We start from the raw sequence: 19,262 nt of genomic DNA on the forward strand, positions 1-19,262 counted from the left end.
TGGGGGTCGGGACCCCCTGCCTGAGATGGGTTTGTGCTTGTGAAGGGGACTGGAGCCGTGGGCCGGCCTGCAGCGGCGGAGGGGCACAGAGCCTGCAGTCGCAGGCTGCCACCGCAGATGGACAATAAAGAGCCGAGAGCAACGTACACCAGAGTCTGTTGTGGGCGGCGGGCGGGGGGCATTAGCTGGTCCCTGGGTACCTGCCCTAGAGCAGCTTCAGAGCACGCCCCTCCCCTGCCCACAGAGGGAGGCCAAGGCGCAGGCCCAGGTGGGTGCTTTATTGGTGGGTGCAGTGGGATTCAGTGCTGCACTGTAGCAGGTGAGGCTGCGGGCTGGGAACCCCCATCCTGGGCCAGCTGGGCTTGCAGGGAGCTGAGCCGGGCGTGGAGGGGGTCCAGGCTGGTGGGCTTCTCCCTGGGGGGGCAGAAGGAGACACAGCGGGTTGGAGGAGGAAGGGGGATTTGCAGAACAGGGGAAATGAGTCCCCTGGCACCGGGAGCCGGTCCCTGAGAGCAGCCGCTTGGGGGAAGGGTTGCGGGGTGACCCTGTTGCTCCACGTCCCCGGGGGTTCCTGGGACCCTACATCCCAGTGCAGGAGAGTTCTGATGCTTAACACTACCAGCTGCCGCCCCGGGGGGGCCCCTGCCAGGAGGGGATGGGGACCCCCTGCCGGGGTGTGCTGATACTCACGGGGGGCTGAGCCGAGCCCGCTCCATGTAGGCCTTGGCTCTCAGTGCCTCGTCCTGGGCCAGGCGCAGGCTGGAGCTCAGGGTCTCCGCACGGGCGTGGCTCTCCAGGGCGCTTTGCTCCAGCTCCTGCGGTGGGAGGGGGAGCTGAGGGGTGTGTGGGGCCCCAGCCGTGGGGCAGCTGGGGGGGCGGGGGTGGGGCTGCAGGGCCCCCTCTCCTGCTGTGGCCTGGGGGGACTCGCTGCCCCCAGCCACCTGGGATTCTCCCCTACCAGGATCTTGCTCTGCAGGCGCTGGCAGGCGGGGCAGGGGGCCGGGGGCAGCTGGCGCGTCCTCAGCTCCTCCAGCAGCGGTTCCACCGCGCGCTCCACCGCGTGCCGCAGGCTCCGGGCGCTCACACAGCCCGGCCTGGGGGGGAGGGTCGGCGTGGGGCACCCCGGCGCCCCTCCCCCACGCCCGCCCCACTGCCCCCACAGCCCAGCCCTACCCCAGCGCCCCACTCCCACCCACTACCCCCCCGCCCAGCCCAGCCCCCCGTGCCCCACTCCCACCCACTGCCCCCCCTGCCCAGCCCTACCCCAGCGCCCCACTCCCACCCACTGCCCCCCCGCCCAGCCCAGCCCCCCGTGCCCCACTCCCACCCACTGCCCCCCTGCCCAGCCCTGCCCCCCGTGCCCCACTCCCACCCACTGCCCCCCCACCCAGCCCTACCCCAGCGCCCCACTCCCACCCACTGCCCCCCCACCCAGCCCTGCTCCCCGTGCCCCACTCCCGCCCCACTGCCCCCACAGCCCAGCCCAGCCCTGCCCCACTGCCCCCACAGCCCAGCCCCCCGTGCCCCACTCCCGCCCCACTGCCCCCCCTGCCCAGCCCTGCCCCAGCACCCCACTCCCACCCACTGCCCCCCACCCAGCCCTGCCCCGTGCCCCACTCCCGCCCCACTGCCCCCCAGCCCTACCCCAGCGCCCCACTCCCACCCACTGCCCCCCCCGCCCAGCCCAGCCCCCCGTGCCCCACTCCCACCCACTGCCCCCCCCGCCCAGCCCTGCCCCCCGTGCCCCACTCCCGCCCCACTGCCCCCCCCGCCCAGCCCAGCCCCGCCCCCCGTGCCCCACTCCCACCCACTGCCCCCCCCGCCCAGCCCTGCCCCCCGTGCCCCACTCCCGCCCCACTTCCCCTCCCGCCCCCCATTCTCCCAGCTGTGGGTACCCGGCGCAGCTGGTTGGGGGCAGCTCCAGGCCCCGGAGCTTCCCCAGCTTATGGGCCACGTCCTCCAGCAGCGGCTTCACGTGCTGCAGCCCCTCGAGGTCGGCGCGGAGCTGGCTCAGGGCCTGGGCCGTGCGGGAGGCGCTGCCGGGGGGAGGGGCTGAGTGTGCGGCCCGCGGGAGACCCCTGTGCCCGGGGCGGGGGGGGGGGGAGATACCTACACGCTGAAGACTTCATCCAGCCGGCCGTGCAGCGCCCGGTGCCTCTGTTCCCATGGGCCCCCCGGCCGCCGCAGCGCGAGCCCTGGCCTGGGGAGAGGGCTGGGCTGGCTGGGCTGGGCGGGCTCCCCCCAACCTCCCCCTGCGCCCCATGGCCCCCACCCCCCAGCTGTCCCCTGCCTGCGGAGGGGCGAGATGGTTGTCCCCCGCCCACGAGCTGGTCCCCTCCCCCAATCCCCCCCACTCAGCCCCCCCACCTTGGTTCCTGGACTGCCAGGGCCCCCCAGAAGCCCCCTCACCTGGGCTCCTCCAGCGCACAGCCCGGAGCCCCGTCCTCAGGCCCGGTGCCCAGTGCCACCTGCTGGGGGCCTGCGCTGGGGGTGGGGCTGCCCCCTGCCTCTGGGGTTCCTGCGGCCCCCTGCTGCTCCAGCGCCGGCCCACCGAGCTCCCCGACTTGCGCCTCCTGCTGCAGCCTCCGCAGCTGCTCCTGGGGACAGGGCTGTGAGCGTCCCCCAGCAGTGCCCCCAGCCGGGAACCCCGGTGCTGCGAGTGTCCCCCAGCAGTGCCCCAAGCCGGGAACCCCGGTGCTGCGAGCTTCCCCCAGCAGTGCCCCAAGCCGGGAACCCTGCTGCTGCGAGCGTCCCCCAGCAGTGCCCCCAGCCGGGAACCCCGGTGCTGCGAGTGTCCCCCAGCAGTGCCCCAAGCCGGGAACCCCGGTGCTGCGAGCGTCCCCCAGCAGTGCCCCAAGCCGGGAACCCCGGTGCTGCGAGCTTCCCCCAGCAGTGCCCCCAGCCGGGAACCCCGGTGCTGCGAGCGTCCCCCAGCAGTGCCCCAAGCCGGGAACCCCGGTGCTGCGAGCTTCCCCCAGCAGTGCCCCCAGCCAGGAACCCTGCTGCTGCGAGCGTCCCCCAGCAGTGCCCCCCGCCCCCGCTCTCACCTCCAGCAGCAGGGAGCTCTTCTTGAGCGCGTTGGTCCTGATCTCGGTGTCTCCCACCGACTGGCTGACCTTGTGGCAGCTCTCCTGTGGGGCGAGGGGGTTAACTATTGGGGAGCCAGTGTCTCCCAGTCTGGGGCGGGCGGGGGCCCTCACCTGCAGCTGGCTGCAGTACTCCTCCAGGTCCTCGGCCTCCTGCCGCCGGTGCTCCAGGGTGTCACACAGCATCGAGCACTCGCTCTGGGGTCACAGGGGTCACAGGTGGGCTTGGGATGGGGGAGGGGCTGTGGAGCGGTCAGCCCGGGGGAGAGGGGGGTCATGGGGGGCGGCACACCCACCTGGAGGCTCTGGACCCGGCGGTTGACGCGGGACGCCCGCTCCTTGAGGCTGGTGACGGAGTCCTTGGCGCGGACCAAACCGCTGGTCACCATGTCCTGCGGGGCAAACAGCGAGTGCGGGTCGGGCGGGACCCCAGTGCAGAGCCCCCCCGCGCTGAGCCCCCCCGTGCAGAGCCCCCAGCTCAGAGCCCCCCTCCTGGTGCAATGGGCTTTGGGGTGCCCAGGCTCTGCCCCCGTCCGTAGGCAGGGGTGATTCTCACTTGGCAGGAGCCCAGTGGGTTTATTAGCCGACAGGACACAGCGTCGTACAGAGGGGTCAGTGCAGCCGGCAGGGACAGCCAGTCCCATCCATGCTGGGGAGAGGAGGCCCCGAGGGGTACTGGGAGCTGGGGCCTGGCCCCCTCCTTTGTCTCTCTCTCTCCCAGCCAGACTCACTGTTCCCAACTCCCAGTTCCAATTCAAACCCCTCAGGCTCCACCTCCTCCTTTGTCTGCAGCCCAGAGGTGTCACCTGGTCCCCTCGGTTACCCTCTGTGAGCCCCCCATGTATCCTGCACTACATCACACCTGGGCCCCCCAGCACAAAGCTCCCCACTGTCCCCCGCCCAGGGCAGGGTGGGGGTGAAAGGGGGGTGCCAGGTGGGTGGGGCTCCAGGACCAGTCCATGTTGATGTTGGGGGGCAATGGAAGGCCCCATAGGGAGGTTTGCTGATTGGAGGTGCCCCCAGGTCGGGTGCCCTGGGGACAAGCCTCACCAGTGGGGAAGGGACGGTGCCTGGGGAGACCCCGGAGATCTCACCAGTAGGGTGGGTGGGTCGGTGTCGTCCTCGGACCAGGCGGGGTCCCCGGGGGCAGCAGCTCCCCGCCCAGCCCCATCGTCAGTAGACTCGGAGTCGTCGCCCGTCAGGTTGAGCAGCGAGACGTTGGTGCAGGCCGAGGAGCGCTTCAGGTTCAGCCGGGGGGCAGCCTCACTGGTCAGGGGGGGCTCCACCCTGGGGGGGGGCAGGGGTCAGCCATGCTGGCCCTCAGCCCCCCACTCCCCACTGCCCCTGCAGTGTCCCCACTGGCGCAGCCCTGTGCTCTGCCCTGTCGTGGCCTCCCCCAGCCCAGCCCCCTCTGCCCAGCCCCCTTTCCCTCATCCCGCTCAGCTCCCACCCATGGAAGGACACGGCTTTCTTCTTCTTGGGGAGGCCCCTGGGGCTGGCCTTGCCCAGCAGGTCCCGGGCGCCCTGGCTTTGGGTCTCCGCCCCAGCGGGGGGGTCGCCAGCTTCGTTGATTTCCTTCGACTGCCAGATGGTTTTCACCACCACGTTGGCCATGGTCCTGGCCAGGCCCCTGTGTCAAGGGCCGACCCTCGTGCTGAGCTGGGGCCGCAGGTTCGCAAGAGCAAGGAGCTGGGGCTCAGTGCGATGGGAGGGGGAGACAGTGCCAGCCCCTTGTGCGAAGGACTTTCACCGTGACGCCAAAGGAACTGCCGCAGCCACTCCCTGTGACCTCACAAGGGCCACCACGGCCGCAGCCGTCAGCTGACACCCCAGCAAGGCTCTGTGAGCTCACTGGGGTTCTGCAAGGAGAAGGGGCCATAGTGTGTGTCATAGTCCCCTTACTGGAGTGAGGGAAGAGGCCCAAAGTAGGCAGCAGTGGGGGTGGGTGGAAAGGGAAGAGATCCCTGCCCCAGGGCCCAATCCTGGCAGTTGGGGGACCCCTCACTTCAGTTCACAGAAAAGGTAACAGAGAGGAAGGGGCGGGGCCAAGGACACAGAAAATAGAACCCAGGCATCCGGGCTCCCAGCTCTGCTCCGGCTCTAACCCGCTAGGGCCCATTCCTCTCCCTGAGCCAGGAAGAGAACCCAGGCGTCCGGGCTCCCAGCCCTGCCCCTGCCCCCGTTGGGTCAACTCCCCCTCACAGAGGCAGGCTAGGGGTGCATTTAAGGCTCCTGACTGGGCCTGGGCTGAGCTCCTGCTGATTAGGCCTCAGTTTCCCTATGTGCAGAATTCAGCTCTGCGCTGCTGTGGGGCACATGGGGGGCCCTGGGTCACAGCTGCAGCCTTGGGGACACCTGCTTGCAGGCTTGTAGTCAGAAACACCCACCTCGCCGGAACAACCCCCCCCAGGATAGCAGCCCCCCCCCCCAGGATAGCAGCCCCCCAGGACCGGCCCCCCAGGATAGAACCCCCCCGGCACAGCAACTCCCAGAACAGCCCCCCCCGAGACAACACCCCCCCCGATAGAACCCCCCACGACATCCCCTCCGGGATAGAACCCCCCATTTAGCACCCTCCGGGACAGGCCCCCCCAGGCTGCAGCCCTGGGCCGACACCCCCATGAGCTCTGCAGGGCGAGTCGGGCCGGACCCCGCGGGAGCACAGCGCCCTCCGGGCACCGCCTGGGGCTGACACTTGAGGGGCCCCGAGCCGGAGGGGAGCGGGGCCACCTTCCGGCCCAGCCGCTGCCCCAGAGCCGGAGAGAGAAGAAAAGGGGCAACGTGAGGGAACCCAGGAGTCCGGCTCATTGCCGCACCCCACCCGACCCCTTCCGCCATCTGGCCGTGGCCCCGCCCCGCCTGTCTATCGCCCCGCGAGGCAGCAGGCTCAACCAATGAGGAAAGGGGGGAGGCGGGCTTGTGCGTTGAGCGACAGGGAGGCGGGACATAGAGGTGAGTGACAGGGCGGGGCTACAGAGCAGATTTCAGGGGCGGGATCGGGAGCGCTTAGCGGGCAACGGGCACAGGGAAGAGAGTGCTGAGAGGCCGGCCAATGACCGCGGGGCAGGGGCGGGGCTGAGCGTGAGTGATCGTTGGATTGTCCAATGGCTCCTGCTGGATGGGTGGGTCTGGCGCGGAGTGGTTGCTGTTTAACCAATGGGAGCGCGGTATAGGCTGTTCTCGCTCTGAGCGATAGGAGGGCTGTCCAATAGGCGCTGCAAGGTTGGAGGGGCTGACCCTGAGTGGTGGCCGTCCTGCCAATGGGCTCCGTGCAAAGGCGGGGCTGGTTCTGAGGGAGAACGGATCTGTCCAATGGGCGCGGTGCGTGGGCGGGGTCTCTTGAGAAGGTTGGCGAGGCCATCCAATGGGCGGGGGTCGCGCTATGAGCGGCGGGCATGGCGACCAATGGACTTTGGAGGCGTGGGCGGGGCCGTCCGTGAGCGGCGGGCGCGGCGGCCAACGGGGAGGTGCGGGGGCGGGCGGCGCTGGCCGGGCCGGAGCCGCCGGAGGAGCAGTCGCGGGGGAAGCGGGACCCGCAGCCGCCGAGATGCCGGCGGTGTCCAAGGGGGACGGGATGCGCGGCCTGGCGGTCTTCATCTCGGACATCCGCAACTGTGAGCGGAGCGGGGCCCAGGGCGGCTGCGTGCGGGAGGGGCGAGAGCGGAGCTGCCGGGGGCGCGGCGGGCCCTGGGGGCCGCTGGGTGGCAGAGGCGGGGAGGTGTTGGGGCGGGAGCGGGGAAGTGCGGAGCCGGGGCTGGGGGGGCACGTGCAGGAGGGATCGGGGCAGGGCGTGTCTGACTCGGGGGTGCGGGGCTGACCGGGGGGGCCCTAGAATGACCAGGCCCTGGGCAGGGCTGTTTGGGGGCGGGGGGCATCGAGGGGCCTGGCACAGGGGGCAGCTCCTGTCCGTCCGGCCCCTAGTCCCTGGTCGGGGCAGCTGTGGGGCCTGGTGGGGGCTCTGGGAGTGCAGTGCGGAGGTTTGCGTCCTGACACGTGTTCGGGGCGCTAGGGGGAGCCGGGGCACCTTTGGAGCAGGAGTCGCTGCCCCACCCCAGAGCAGCCCTATCGCCCCTCCGGGGCCGGAGTCCTGCAGAGGAGGGGGCTGGGCCATCTCTGGCTGTCCACTGGAGAGCATTGCTGGCGGGACTGACTGGCTGTTCCCCCCACTTGCCCCCGCAGTGGAGGGGAGCCCGGCCCAGCTGCCCCTGAGACCTGCTGTTTACCAGGCCTCTGGCTTGGTACTCACACGCTGCGTGGGGGGATGGCGCCCTGCCTGCCGGCCGTGTAGCACTGGGGTAACTCCTGGGCACCCCATTTCCTTCCCGTCTCACCCCCCGCCTGGTGCTGGCTGAGCAGCCCCGAGGAGTGGCCTGTGGTGGGGGGGTTCCCCAGTCCAGTTGTACATTCAGGGCCCCCTCCCCATGGCAGGAAAGTCTCTGTCCCAGGCGTCAACTCGCTGGAGGGTTGCAGGACCACAGAGGCTGCTGCAACTTGGACCTGCCTCCAGTGGCACCCATCAGCATCTGAGCCCCAGGTCCTGCTCTGGCTGCAGGGTTGCCCACCCAGCCCACATCGGGACTGAGCCCCGCCACCTCCGACGGCTCTGACCGAGCCAGCTGCCTGGAAGAGCCTCGTTTGGCCTGTGGGGTCCCTGCCCCACAGCTGGAGTTGTTTGACTCTCCCCACCTGTCTCCTGTTGCTACCCCCAGCCCCCTAAGCCTCGAGAGTCCTCACCACCACCCCCGACCCCCGTTGCCACCCCATGCTGAGCTCCCAACATCAATTGCTGCCTGTCCTGCTGGTGAAGCATGGGCCGTTCAGGGCCAGGGGCTGCCCTAGCCTGGGTGACCTGTCTGCTAGGCCCCTAGAACAGCTTCTTAACCCTTTCCCACCTGTGGGGTAGCTACACATGCCAGCAAGGGAAACTGAGGCACACAAGCATCCTGGAAATTGTACTGGAAATTCCTGTTTCTTCACAGAGGTGTATCTGGACCTCAGAGCCCTGTTGGCCTCAGCTCCTGGGGCAGGGCCAGCCCCTGCGCCTGACCCTAGATGGGTTGCATCTTGTCAGCAGGCTCCTCAGAGCTCCGATAGGGCCTCTGGGGGTCTGTGGGCCCAGGGGAGGTGTGGAAGAGAGATGGCTGATGGGGCTGGGTGGACACTGGTCTGGGGGGCTTCAACCCCAAAAAGGGAAGGGAGAGGGCAGGGGTAATACTGGGGCTGTTGGGAAACTTGTTAAACCCCAGCACAGACAGAGGGCACAGGGCCTGTTCCCTCTAGGGGGTACCGGCTCCCACCTGGCCCCAGGGCAGGAACTGGGGCAGGGCCTGTCCCCTGTAGGGAGCGCCGGCTCCCCACAGCTCCACAAAAGGGCCTGGCCCCTGTGCCAGGCCCCTCGATGCCCCTAGCCCCCCAAATAGTCCTGCCAACGGCCCAGTCCTTCTAGGGCCGCCACATGGGACCTGCTTCCCCCAGTCAGCCCCACACCCCTGGTCTCCCCTTCCCCCTACCCCCGGGTCAGATATATGCTGCTCTGATCTCTCCTGCATGTGCCCCCCCCAGCCCTCTCTCACCCCTCAGGGGCGCCTCGCTTCTCTCCCCTCCCCCACTGCTGTCTGTCCCCACCAAGGTGTGCCAGCTCCCCTCTGGTCCCCTTGTGGCAACTGGCTGGCTTGGGGGTAAGCAGTGGGACGTGGGGCTTGTCCAGCCCAGGCAGTCAGTTCTAGCTGCGTCTGTTTCAGGTAAAAGCAAAGAGGCCGAAATCAAGAGGATCAACAAGGAGCTGGCGAACATCCGGTCCAAATTCAAGGGTGAGTGTGGGCTCTGCGGAAGGGGGTGGGGGGAGGCTCAGAGGGGACCTGGGGCTGTTTCCTACCGCTGCAGCCCCTCCCTTTTTGCAGGACAGTCTCTCACGCCTTACCCTGTCCCTCCCCCCCCGGGATACTCCCACACAGCCCCCACTTCACCCTGAACCTGCCCCCGTAGCCTCCCACCAGGTGTGAGACCCACCACCCTGCCTCTGTTCATGCTCCCACGGCTCTCTTCACACCACAGCCCCTAGCTCCCTCCCTGCCCCGGCGGCCGCGTGAGTGACCCGTCTCTGTCGCGCGCCCAGGGGACAAGGCTCTGGACGGGTACAGCAAGAAGAAGTATGTATGCAAGCTGCTGTTCATCTTCCTCTTGGGTCACGACATCGACTTCGGGCACATGGAGGCCGTCAACCTGCTGAGCTCCAACAAGTACACAGAGAAGCAGATTGTGAGTGCGGCGGGATGGGGGCTGGGGGCTGGGGAGGGGGCAGCGCTCGTGTTCCTGCTACAGTCCTGGGTGGCCGAGGTGCCGTTTCTTTGGGGGCCCCGCTGCCCTCTGGTGTCACCTGCTCACCGCTTCCCCTGCCCCAGGGCTACCTCTTCATCTCGGTGCTGGTGAACTCCAACAGCGAGCTGATCCGCCTCATCAACAACGCCATCAAGAACGACCTGGCGAGCCGCAACCCCACCTTCATGTGCCTGGCGCTGCACTGCATCGCCAACGTGGGGAGCCGCGAGATGGCCGAGGCCTTCGCCTCCGAGGTGCCCCGTGTGCTGGTGGCTGGGTAAGGGGCCTGTGCCGGGGAGGGGAGGGGAGGGGACCGGACCCCTCCTCGCACGCCTGAGCCAGCCTCTCTGTGCCTCTCCCCCAGGGACACCATGGACAGCGTCAAGCAGAGCGCAGCCCTCTGCCTCCTGCGTCTCTACAAGACCTCGCCCGACCTGGTGCCCATGGGCGAGTGGACCTCCCGCGTGGTGCACCTGCTCAACGACCAGCACATGGTACGTCCTTTCCCCCGGGGGCCCCACCCACCGCCAGCACATGGTACGTCCTTTCCCCCGGGGGCCCCACCCACCGCCAGCACATGGTACGTCCTTTCCCCCGGGGGCCCCACCCACCGCCAGCACATGGTATGTCCTTTCCCCCGGGGGCCCCACCCACCGCCAGCACATGGTACGTCCTTTCCCCCGGGGGCCCCACCCACCGCCAGCACATGGTATGTCCCATCCCAAGCAGCCTGTGTCCTGCCTTAACTATGCCCCCATCCCATGACCATGTGGTATGTTCCACTACCCCAAGGACCCACCCAAGGTGCTCCTGCCCCATTGCATGTGGTATGTTCTGCTTCAGCAGCATACATCCCACCCACCCGTAACCAGCCTGTGGTACGACCCATTGCAGCCCCCTCAGTGACCAGCCCATGGCTCTGCCCCAGCAACAACCAGCAAATGGTGCATCCCACCCAATTGCCCCCCACCACCAGTACATGGTACATCTTACTTCCCTGCCCCATGGCACAGCTGACCTCCTCAGTGACCCCTCCCCCCGGCAGTCAGCTCTTGGTATGCCCCGCCCTTCATGGTCTGGCTGCGCCCCTGCAGGGTGTGGTCACGGCGGCCGTCAGCCTCATCACCTGCCTCTGCAAGAAGAACCCTGACGACTTCAAGACGTGCGTCTCCCTGGCTGTGTCCAGGCTGAGCCGGGTGAGGGGGGGCGGGGCACGGTGCCCGGGCTCCACCTGGAGGGTGGGGAGGGGCATGAGGCAGCTGGGTTCTGTCCATGGGGGGGGGCGGAGGGGGGGCTGGCTCATCTGGGGGGGCGGGGCACCTGGGTTCCACCTGGTGGGGGGCGGGGCACAGGCCGGCTGGCAGAGAGTGGGGCAGATGCCTGGGTTCTGCCAGGCTTGGGGGGGTTGGGCACCTGGTGGGGGGGGGCAGGGCATCTGGGTTCTGGGGGGGCAGGGCACCTGGGTTCTGGCAGGCTGGGGGGGGTTGGGCACCTGGCAGGGGAGCCAGGGCGCTTGAGTTCTGGCAGGCTGGGGGGCGTTGTGCACCTGGGTTCTGGGAGGCTGGGGGGTTTGGGCACTTGGCAGGGGAGCCAGGGCGCTTGAGTTCTGGCAGGCTGGGGGGGTTGGGCACCTGGGTTCTGGGAGGCTGGGGGGTTTGGGCACTTGGCGGGGGGGCAGGGCGCTTGAGTTCTGGCAGGCTGGGGGGGTTGGGCACCTGGGAGGGGGGCAGGGCGCCTGGGTTCTGGTAGGCTGGGGGGGTTGGGCACCTGGTGGTGGGGGGCAGAGTGCCTGGGTTCTGGTAGGCTGGGGGGGTTGGGCACCTGGTGGTGGGGGGCAGAGCGCCTGGGTTCTGGCAAGCTGGGGGAGTTGGGCACCTAGGAGGGGGGCAGGGTGCCTGGGTTCTGGTAGGCTGGGGGGGGTTGGGCACCTGGGGGGGGCAGGATGCCTGGGTTCTGCCCACCTTGTGGGGGGGGTAGAGATTGGCGTGTAGTGGTCACGGTGCTGCAAGGGGGAGGGCCTGGGAGCTAGGACTGCTGGGTTTGGTCCCCAGTTTGGGCAGGGCAGCGGGGCCTAGCAGTTGGAGTGGGAGCCAGGAGGGCTTGTGGCTGGGGTCTGACCACCCCCCACTTGCTGTGGCTCCTGCCCAGATCGTCTCGTCGGCGTCCACGGACCTGCAGGATTACACCTACTACTTCGTGCCGGCCCCATGGCTCTCAGTGAAGCTCCTGCGCTTGCTGCAGTGCTACCCCCCACCAGGTAGGGGGTGGGAACCCCCTTGGCTGGGCGAGAGCGGAGTCTGGGGACCCTGTGGCTGCTCATGGGACAGCGAAGGAGCCAGACTCCTGGGTTCTCTGACAGCTCAGGGAGGGCAGTGGAGGCCAGTAGGTGGAGTTGGGTGGGGTTGGGCGCCAGGCACTTGGGTTCTCTGCCCTCTGGGGAAGGAGAAGGGGGATTAGGGGTTAGAGCGGGGGCTGGGAGCTGGTGCCGTGGTCTCTCAGGGCCCTGGGGGGTGTTGAGTCTCTGCAGGCCGTTGGTGGGGGGAGCTGGATGCCCAGTGTCTCACCAAGGCCAGGCAGGGGAGCCATGTCTAGTGGTTAGGGTGGGGTTGAGGTCTCTGGGGGCCTTGGGGAGTTGAGGCGGCTGATCACTGCAGGCCCTGGGGGGAGTGATGGGGGATGGGTGCCAGGCACCCGAGCTCCCTCTGGCCCCTGGGGGTGCCCCCTGGCACTGCCAGCCTTGGCTCGGTGCCCCTGCAGAGGATGCGGCAGTGAAGGGGCGCCTAGTCGAGTGCCTGGAGACGGTCCTCAACAAGGCGCAGGAGCCCCCCAAGTCCAAGAAGGTTCAGCATTCCAACGCGAAGAACGCCATCCTCTTCGAGTGCATCAGCCTCATCATCCACTACGACAGGTTGGCCCCGATCCCCCCCACTGGGCCATTGGCTCCCCCCACGTCTCAGCCCCGCCTGGGCCCAGATGCCCCCACCCTTCCTGCCCCACTGCGTGACTGCTGCCCCACAGCCGCTGACACCCCTCTGTGCTCCCCAGCGAGCCCAACCTGCTGGTGCGGGCCTGTAACCAGCTGGGCCAGTTCCTGCAGCACCGGGAGACCAACCTGCGGTACCTGGCGCTGGAGAGCATGTGCACCCTGGCCAGCTCCGAGTTCTCCCACGAGGCCGTCAAGACCCACATCGAGACGGTCATCAACGCCCTCAAGGTCAGCGGGAGCTGGGGGCGGAGCCGGGGGAGAAGGTGGGACCTGGTGGCTGAGGGGGCGGAGCCATGGGAGGGCCCCTTGGGTGCTGGGCCTCAGTGGGCAGCCCCTGGGTGTGCCCTCGGAGTGGGGGTGGGGGGAGGCCTGGGTGCCCACGCGGCTGGTGCTGACCCCTGCCTGTAGACGGAGCGGGATGTGAGCGTGCGGCAGCGTGCGGCCGACCTGCTCTACGCCATGTGCGATCGCACTAATGCCAAGCAGATCGTGTCGGAGATGCTCAGCTACCTGGAGACGGCTGATTACTCCATCCGCGAGGAGATTGTGAGTGGGGCTGGGGGCAGGGATGTGGGAGCCAGGGCTCCTGGGTTCTCTCCCTGCTCTGGGAGGGGGCTTGGGGTAGAGGTTAGAATTGAGGGGCAGGGACGGGGGAGCCAGGGCTCCTGGGTTCTCTCCCTGCTTGGGGAGCGGGTTTGGGGTAGTGGTTAGAACTGGGGGACTGGGGAGCCAGGACTCCTGGGTTCTCTCCCTGCTTGGGGAGGGGAGGGAAGTGGTGTTGAGCTGGTGGGGAATGGGGCTGGGAGCCAGGACTCCTGGCTGCTCTCCGGCATGGGCCAGGGCAGTTAGAGATGGCATCTGGGGCTGGGGTGAGGTGCTTGGAGCCCAGGTTTGAGCCAGGCCTGGGGGCGGGGCGCAGCGTGAGCTGGGCGGGGGCACCCTGGGAGAGGCGTGACCTCGGCTGCGGGCGCCCCAGGTGCTGAAGGTGGCCATCCTGGCGGAGAAGTACGCGGTGGATTACAGCTGGTACGTGGACACGATCCTCAACCTGATCCGCATCGCGGGCGACTACGTGAGCGAGGAGGTCTGGTACCGCGTCATCCAGATCGTCATCAACCGGGACGACGTGCAGGGCTACGCCGCCAAGACCGTCTTCGAGGTCAGCCGGGGGGGACCGTGGGGAGGGGCCCTGGGCATGGGGGGAGCTGGGGGCCGGTAGCCAGTGGCTGGCGCACCTTGGCGGTTGGGGCCGGGGGATATGTGCCCAGGCCCTGGAAGTGGGGGGCACCTGTCCCCGCCCCCTTCTCCGTTCCCCTCCGGTGTCACGCCTCTGCGTGGTGCTGATCCCCTCTCCCCCAGGCCCTGCAGGCTCCCGCCTGCCACGAGAACATGGTGAAGGTTGGGGGCTACATCCTGGGGGAGTTCGGGAACCTCATCGCTGGAGACCCCCGCTCCAGGTACGGCTGAAGGGCCCTGCGGGGGTGGGGGGGTAGGGGAGCCTCCCAGCTGTGCTCACCCCTCCCCCCATGCCTGCAGCCCCCTGGTGCAGTTCAACTTGCTGCACTCCAAGTTCCACCTGTGCAGCGTGGCCACGCGGGCCCTGCTCCTCTCCACCTACATCAAGTTCATCAACCTCTTCCCCGAGACCAAGGGCACCATCCAGGAGGTGCTGCGCTCTGACAGCCAGATCCGCAACGCCGACGTGGAGCTGCAACAGCGCGCCGTGGAGTACCTGAAGCTCAGCTCCATCGCCAGCACCGACGTCCTGGTGAGGGCGGGGCCTGGCTGGCCCTGGGGGCGGGGCTGCTGTAATGCATGGGGGCGGGGCTGCTGTAGTGCCTGGGGGCGGGGCCTGGCTGGCCCTGGGGGCGGGGCTGCAGTAATACCTGGGGGCGGGGCTGCTGTAATGCCTGGGGGCGGGGCCTGGCTGGCCCATGGGGTGGGGCTGCTGTAATACCTGGGGGTGGAGCCTGGCTGGCCCTGGGGGCGGGGCTGCTGTTCAGTTGGGGGTGGGGCCCTGCCCTGCCCTGAGCCCCAATGTCCTGCCAGGCCACAGTGCTGGAGGAGATGCCGCCCTTCCCGGAGCGCGAGTCATCCATCCTGGCCAAGCTGAAGAAGAAGAAGGGTCCTGGGGCCGGCAGCGAGCTGGACGAGGGGAGGAAAGAGCCAGGAGCGGAGCTCAACGGGGGCGTGGAGCCCACAGCCAGCACCACCGTGAGTGCCACCCTAGGGCTGGCTGGCAGAGCCCTTGGCACCCTACCCCGCCTGGCCCCCTCCACCCCCAGCAGTGCCTCTCTCTGGTTCCCCCTTCGCTCCTTTTCCCCTTCGCTATCGGCAGCTGCTCTCAGCCTGTGGGGGAGGCTCTAACTGGAAGAGGGGAACTGGAGGCTTGGGGCTGGGGGGAGGGGGCCCAGAGGCCTGGGTCCTCAGGCGCTGGGGGTGAGGCCTCCTGGGGGACAGGACAGGAGGAGGAGCTGGGCAGGTTTGGTTCTGAGCCCGCCCCCTGTCCCCAAGCTGATCGGTCTCACCCCTCCCCCCCAGTCCACCCCCTCGCCATCAGCTGATTTACTGGGGCTCCGGGCAGGCCCGCCCCCCAGCGCCACCGCCCCCCCCAGCACCGGGAACCTGCTGGTGGACGTCTTCTCTGACAGCCCGTCTGCTGTGCCCGGCCTGGCGCCGGCCGCCGAGGACAACTTCCTCAGGTGAGCCTGCCGGCCCCCCAGCACCCCGCGCGCCAGGCAGGGATGGGGGCATGGCCTTGTCTGTGCAAGAACGGGGCGGGGGGAGGTTCTGCGCTGGTGGCTTGTGGGGCAGTTGGTCTCCATGGAGGTGGGGCTCTGGGAGACTGGGCTGTGTCCCTGGCTGGGGGGCAAGGGGGCAGTGTGGGGGCCAGAGTTGTTCCCTGCCCTGTGCCTCTCCCCCCCCCCCCCCCCACTTCCTTGGGATTGGACGTCACTCTTGCTTGTCGCTCCACTTGCTGCCCTGGGATTGGACGATGCCATGACTTGGTGCCGCCTTCTGAGTCTTGCACCCCCTATTGGTGGATGCAGCCCAACCTGCAGAGCAGGGGCCCCCCTCAGCCACCTGGGATGGGGGAGCGGCCGGTGTCTGGAGGAGCGGGGGCTAGTGGTTAGAGCAGGGTGGCTGGGAGCCGGGATTCCTGGGTTCTCCCCAGCCCTGCCTGCCTTGCTGTGGCCCCTGCGTGTGTCACGCTGCCTCTGCCCGTCTGTCTGTCCGTCCATCCATCTGGGAACTAACCCCACTCCTGCTCCATCTTCGGGTGACCCCTCTTCTCTGCTCTGCCCCCGCCGCCCCCCTGCTCAGCTCGGGTGCGGCTGCTTCCTCCGAGGACCCCGCTTTGCCTATCTCTGAAGCTGATGAGCTGCTAAACAAGTAAGAGTCTGGGGGCTGGGTGAGTTCCCGGATACCTGGGTCCCAGGGCAGGGGAGTGGTGGTTACCTGCGCTGCACTTCCCCCATCCCAGGGCCAGCTCCCTGTAGAGGGCGGCGGAAGGAGGGTCTCTGCTTCTCTGTTGCATGTTGCCCCTTGTCCCAACTCTCCCCACAGCCACTGGTGTCTGCCCCTTGCCTCGGGGGGCTGGACCCCATAGGTTAGTGCTGTTCAGTTTACTCCTCATGCGGGGAGGCTCCATACGGCGGGGTCCGCAAGCCAGGAGCGAGGGGCCCCAGCAGATGGGGCAGCTGTGAGGCAGGAGGGAGGGGTCCCGGTAGATGGGGGGCCTGTGGGGTGGGGGGGGGCACTGACAGTCTAGTTCACTCCCCTCACCCCCCCCGTGGCAGGTTCGTGTGTAAGAATAACGGGGTGCTCTTTGAGAACCAGCTGCTGCAGATTGGGGTGAAATCTGAGTTCCGCCAGAACCTCGGTGAGTGCGGTCGGGGTGGGACGCTCGGGGGGGGAGAAGGGGGGCGTGGGGGTGGCCAGCAGGGCGTGGGACAAGCAGCCCTCCTCACTCCCGCTCTGTCCAGGCCGGATGTACCTGTTCTACGGGAACAAGACGTCGGTTCAGTTCCAGAATTTCACCCCGACGGTCACCTACCCCGGGGAGCTGCAGAGCCATATCCTCCCTGGGGCAGGCTGGGGGACAGCGAGGGGCTGAGTGGGCCAGGACCCCTGCCGTTAGCCAGTGGCCGTAGACCTGGGGATGGGTGCTGAGGGGTCCTGGATGACCCCAGAGACAGGCACTGAGGGGTGGGCTGACAGGGATCCCCAGGAGGTGGGGATGGGGGACCTGGGGAGTGGGGACAGAGGGATCCCGGGCAGCTGTGGGGGATGCTGGGGGTGGGGTCACAGGGCCCGAGGGGCCGGGCTTATGCAGATCCTGGGGGACAGACACAGTGAGACTCAGGGCGGGGGATGGGGATAGAGGAACCTGGGAGGTGACTGAGGGGATCTGGGGGCAGGACAAGGGGACCTGGGAGAGCCGAGGGGGGGGCCTGTGGGCCAGAGGGACCCTGGGTGGCCAACGGGGACCTTGGACAGAGGGACGTGGAGAGGGGCGAAGGGGGACCCCGGGGGTGAAGACAGGGGGACTTGGGGCCCGGCCCCTCCTTAGCAGGCACACAGCTGAACCTGCAGACGAAGGCGGTGGACCCGCTGGTGGAGGGCGGCGCCCAGGTGCAGCAGGTGCTGAACATCGAGTGTCTGAGCGACTTCACCCTCGCCCCACTGCTCAACATCAAGTTCAGGTAGAGACCCTGGGGCCGGGGCTGGGGGCAGAGCCCAGGCTGCAGGGGCGCTGGAGTCCGGCTGAGGCGGGGCGTCGCTGAGCTGACAGCTCCCCCCCACAGGTACGGGGGCACACTGCAGAGCATCACCCTGAAGCTGCCCATCACCCTGAACAAGTTCTTCCAGGCCACCGAGATGCTGTCGCAGGATTTCTTCCAGCGCTGGAAACAGCTCAGCCAGTACGGGGGGCAGTGGAGCGGGGTGGCCGGGGGGCAGTCGGTGCTTGGGTGAGATGGGGAAGCAACAGCCAGATGCTGGTGGGTGAGGCGGAGGGGCAGCCAGTCTGGAGAGGGAGGTGGGCTTGGGGGCAGCCTGGCACGATCTGGGATGGGGGGACCCCAGGCCTGGCTCCAGTTGTTTGCACCCCCACCCTGTGGCCCTGGTGCTGGGGGGCAGGGGCAGAGTCATATTAAGCCCCATTGGGAGCTGGCCAAGAGGCTGTGTCTACCCCCCAAGGTGGGGGGCTCCACCGTGACACCCCCAAACCCTCTTCTCCCCCCAGGCCGCAGCAGGAAGCCCAGAAGATCTTCAAGGCAAATCACCCCATGGACCCTGAGGTGACCAAGGCCAAGGTGAGGGGCTGGGGGCCAGGACTCCTGGGTTCTCCCTGCACTGGGGGGCAGTGGGGGCTGGTGGGGGACTCGCTGCCCTAGGGTGCTGAGATTCTGGGGGGGGGACTGGGGGCACGGCAGTCCCCAAGGCTCCCCCACAACCCACCCGGCTCTCCCCAGCTGCTGGGCTTCGGCTGTGCCCTGCTGGACAAGGTGGACCCCAACCCCGATAACTTCGTGGGGGCCGGCATCATCCAGAGCAAGTCACTGCAGGTCGGCTGCCTGCTGCGCTTGGAGCCCAACGCCCAGGCCCAGGTGAGGGGCGGGGGCGGGGGTGCTGGGGGGGCTGGCCGGGAAGGTGGGGGCTGTGGGTGGGTGAGGGCAGTTGTGGGGGGCTGGGGTGCACAGGCACCCCTGACCCTCCCCGCCTCTCCCCCCAGATGTACCGCCTGACACTGCGCACCAGCCGGGAGACGGTCTCCCGGCACCTTTGCGGGCTGCTGGCCGAGCAGTTCTGAGCCCCGGGGCTGCGCCGGCTCTGGGGCGCCTGCATCGAGCCCCCACCTCGTCCTGTCGTCGTGGTAACCGTGTTTTCATCGCCTGGCCCGGGGGCGGGGGGGCCCAGTGCTTTGGATGGACTAACAGGGCCCCCTGGGAGGGCCCCCGGCAGCGGGCAGGGGGGCAGCTGTCACCCCCGTTCTCTGGGCTGGGGGGAGCTGGAGTGTCTGTTTACACTGTCCCCCCTCAAGCTCTGTGCCCCTGGCTCCCCAACCTGCACAGAGAGGGGGGACTCAAGGGGGCAGCCCCCCTGGCAGCACAGAGCAGCTGGGGGGGCTGAAAAGGGCCCCCCCCAGCCCTGACCCCCAACCTGGGGCTGGCCCATGGGGGGGAGGTGAGGGGCCGCTCCCCGAAGGGAAGATGTTGTGGGGGGCTGTATCTCCTGCCTCACCCCCGTGGGACCAGCCCCCCGCGGGCAGCCGTGGGGAGCAGCGTGTGACTTGCCGTTCTAGGTGTTTCTAGCGGAGCGCGTGTATCCATCTCCATGTGACTGTAATAAATGGGGGGTCGCCCTCCCACGCCGCCCCGGCTGCCTGGCTGTCTGGCTCCTGCGCCAGGGGCTGGGTAGCGGGACCCAAGCCGGGCTGAGTACACAGGGACAGGGGAGGGGAGGACAGGGGGACACGGGAGCCTGTGGCTGGGGTGCTCTGGGTAGGGAGGGGCCCGCGGGCAGGGCAGGGTGAGTGGGTCTGTGTGCTGCCAGCGCAGGAGGCAGGCGCCAGGGCCCAGCATGGGAGGTAGGGAGGAGAAGACATTTGGAGCAGCTCTTTCCCCTGCAGGGTGGGGGGCTGGGCCCCCGTCCCACAGCTGGGGCTCTCCTGGTCTGACCCCCTTGGCCAGGGCACCACGAGCCCCTGAGCCCCTGGGACGGGGCACTTACTTCATCCAGCCGCCTCCAAGCTGTGGGGGCAGCAACCAGCAGGTCCTCCGTGGTTGGCCCTGCCCCAGCAGTGGGGCTGTTCCCCTGCCCGCAGCGCTTGTCTAATGCCCGTTCCCCGCTCTGCCCACGGGCCTGGC

General features: G+C 68.6%; 2 protein-coding genes across 3 annotated transcripts; one reads left to right on the forward strand and one right to left on the reverse strand.

Annotated features, from left to right (window-relative positions):
* Window positions 1-269: 269 nt before the first annotated feature.
* Window positions 270-5,308, reverse strand: TSKS (testis specific serine kinase substrate). The gene is made up of 11 exons (XM_075016614.1): window positions 4,537-5,308; window positions 4,181-4,373; window positions 3,383-3,478; window positions 3,201-3,284; window positions 3,048-3,131; window positions 2,410-2,597; window positions 2,114-2,200; window positions 1,896-2,036; window positions 959-1,094; window positions 691-815; window positions 270-414 (listed from the first exon to the last, which is right to left on the reverse strand). The coding sequence occupies exons 1-11, from the start codon at window positions 4,698-4,700 to the stop codon at window positions 300-302; spliced, it is 1,413 nt and encodes a 470-aa protein (XP_074872715.1). The 5' UTR covers window positions 4,701-5,308; the 3' UTR covers window positions 270-299.
* Window positions 5,309-6,568: 1,260 nt separating this feature from the next.
* AP2A1 (adaptor related protein complex 2 subunit alpha 1) lies at window positions 6,569-18,770 on the forward strand. Of its 2 annotated transcripts, XM_075016559.1 has the most exons (23): window positions 6,569-6,700; window positions 8,828-8,896; window positions 9,202-9,344; window positions 9,488-9,681; window positions 9,769-9,898; window positions 10,499-10,600; window positions 11,553-11,661; window positions 12,162-12,312; window positions 12,450-12,618; window positions 12,799-12,936; window positions 13,367-13,549; window positions 13,750-13,847; window positions 13,927-14,158; window positions 14,440-14,604; window positions 14,932-15,092; window positions 15,715-15,783; window positions 16,191-16,273; window positions 16,377-16,465; window positions 16,972-17,096; window positions 17,199-17,315; window positions 17,639-17,708; window positions 17,868-18,002; window positions 18,128-18,770. In XM_075016559.1, exons 1-23 carry the CDS (start codon window positions 6,634-6,636, stop codon window positions 18,203-18,205), a joined length of 2,877 nt encoding a protein of 958 aa, XP_074872660.1. In that variant the 5' UTR covers window positions 6,569-6,633; the 3' UTR covers window positions 18,206-18,770. The 2 variants fall into 2 exon arrangements, with proteins under 2 accessions (XP_074872660.1, XP_074872661.1); XM_075016560.1 differs by lacking the exon at window positions 15,715-15,783.
* Window positions 18,771-19,262: the final 492 nt, after the last annotated feature.

This window comes from Carettochelys insculpta, chromosome 22 (assembly GCF_033958435.1).
Source record: "Carettochelys insculpta isolate YL-2023 chromosome 22, ASM3395843v1, whole genome shotgun sequence".
Classification (NCBI taxonomy): domain Eukaryota; kingdom Metazoa; phylum Chordata; order Testudines; family Carettochelyidae; genus Carettochelys; species Carettochelys insculpta.

Excerpts from the sequence above, each read along its gene's own strand:
- TSKS (XM_075016614.1), bottom strand. The coding sequence starts at position 4,700 with ATGGCCAACGTGGTGGTGAAAACCATCTGGCAGTCGAAGGAAATCAAC. Across the intron at positions 3,285-3,382 it reads GCCGGGTCCAGAGCCTCCAG|AGCGAGTGCTCGATGCTGTG; the intron begins GTGGGTGTGCCG and ends CTGTGACCCCAG. Across the intron at positions 415-690 it reads CGGGCTCGGCTCAGCCCCCC|GGAGAAGCCCACCAGCCTGG; the intron begins GTGAGTATCAGC and ends CTGCCCCCCCAG.
- AP2A1 (XM_075016559.1), top strand. The coding sequence starts at position 6,634 with ATGCCGGCGGTGTCCAAGGGGGACGGGATGCGCGGCCTGGCGGTCTTC. Across the intron at positions 9,899-10,498 it reads TGCTCAACGACCAGCACATG|GGTGTGGTCACGGCGGCCGT; the intron begins GTACGTCCTTTC and ends GCGCCCCTGCAG. Across the intron at positions 13,550-13,749 it reads CCGCCAAGACCGTCTTCGAG|GCCCTGCAGGCTCCCGCCTG; the intron begins GTCAGCCGGGGG and ends CCTCTCCCCCAG.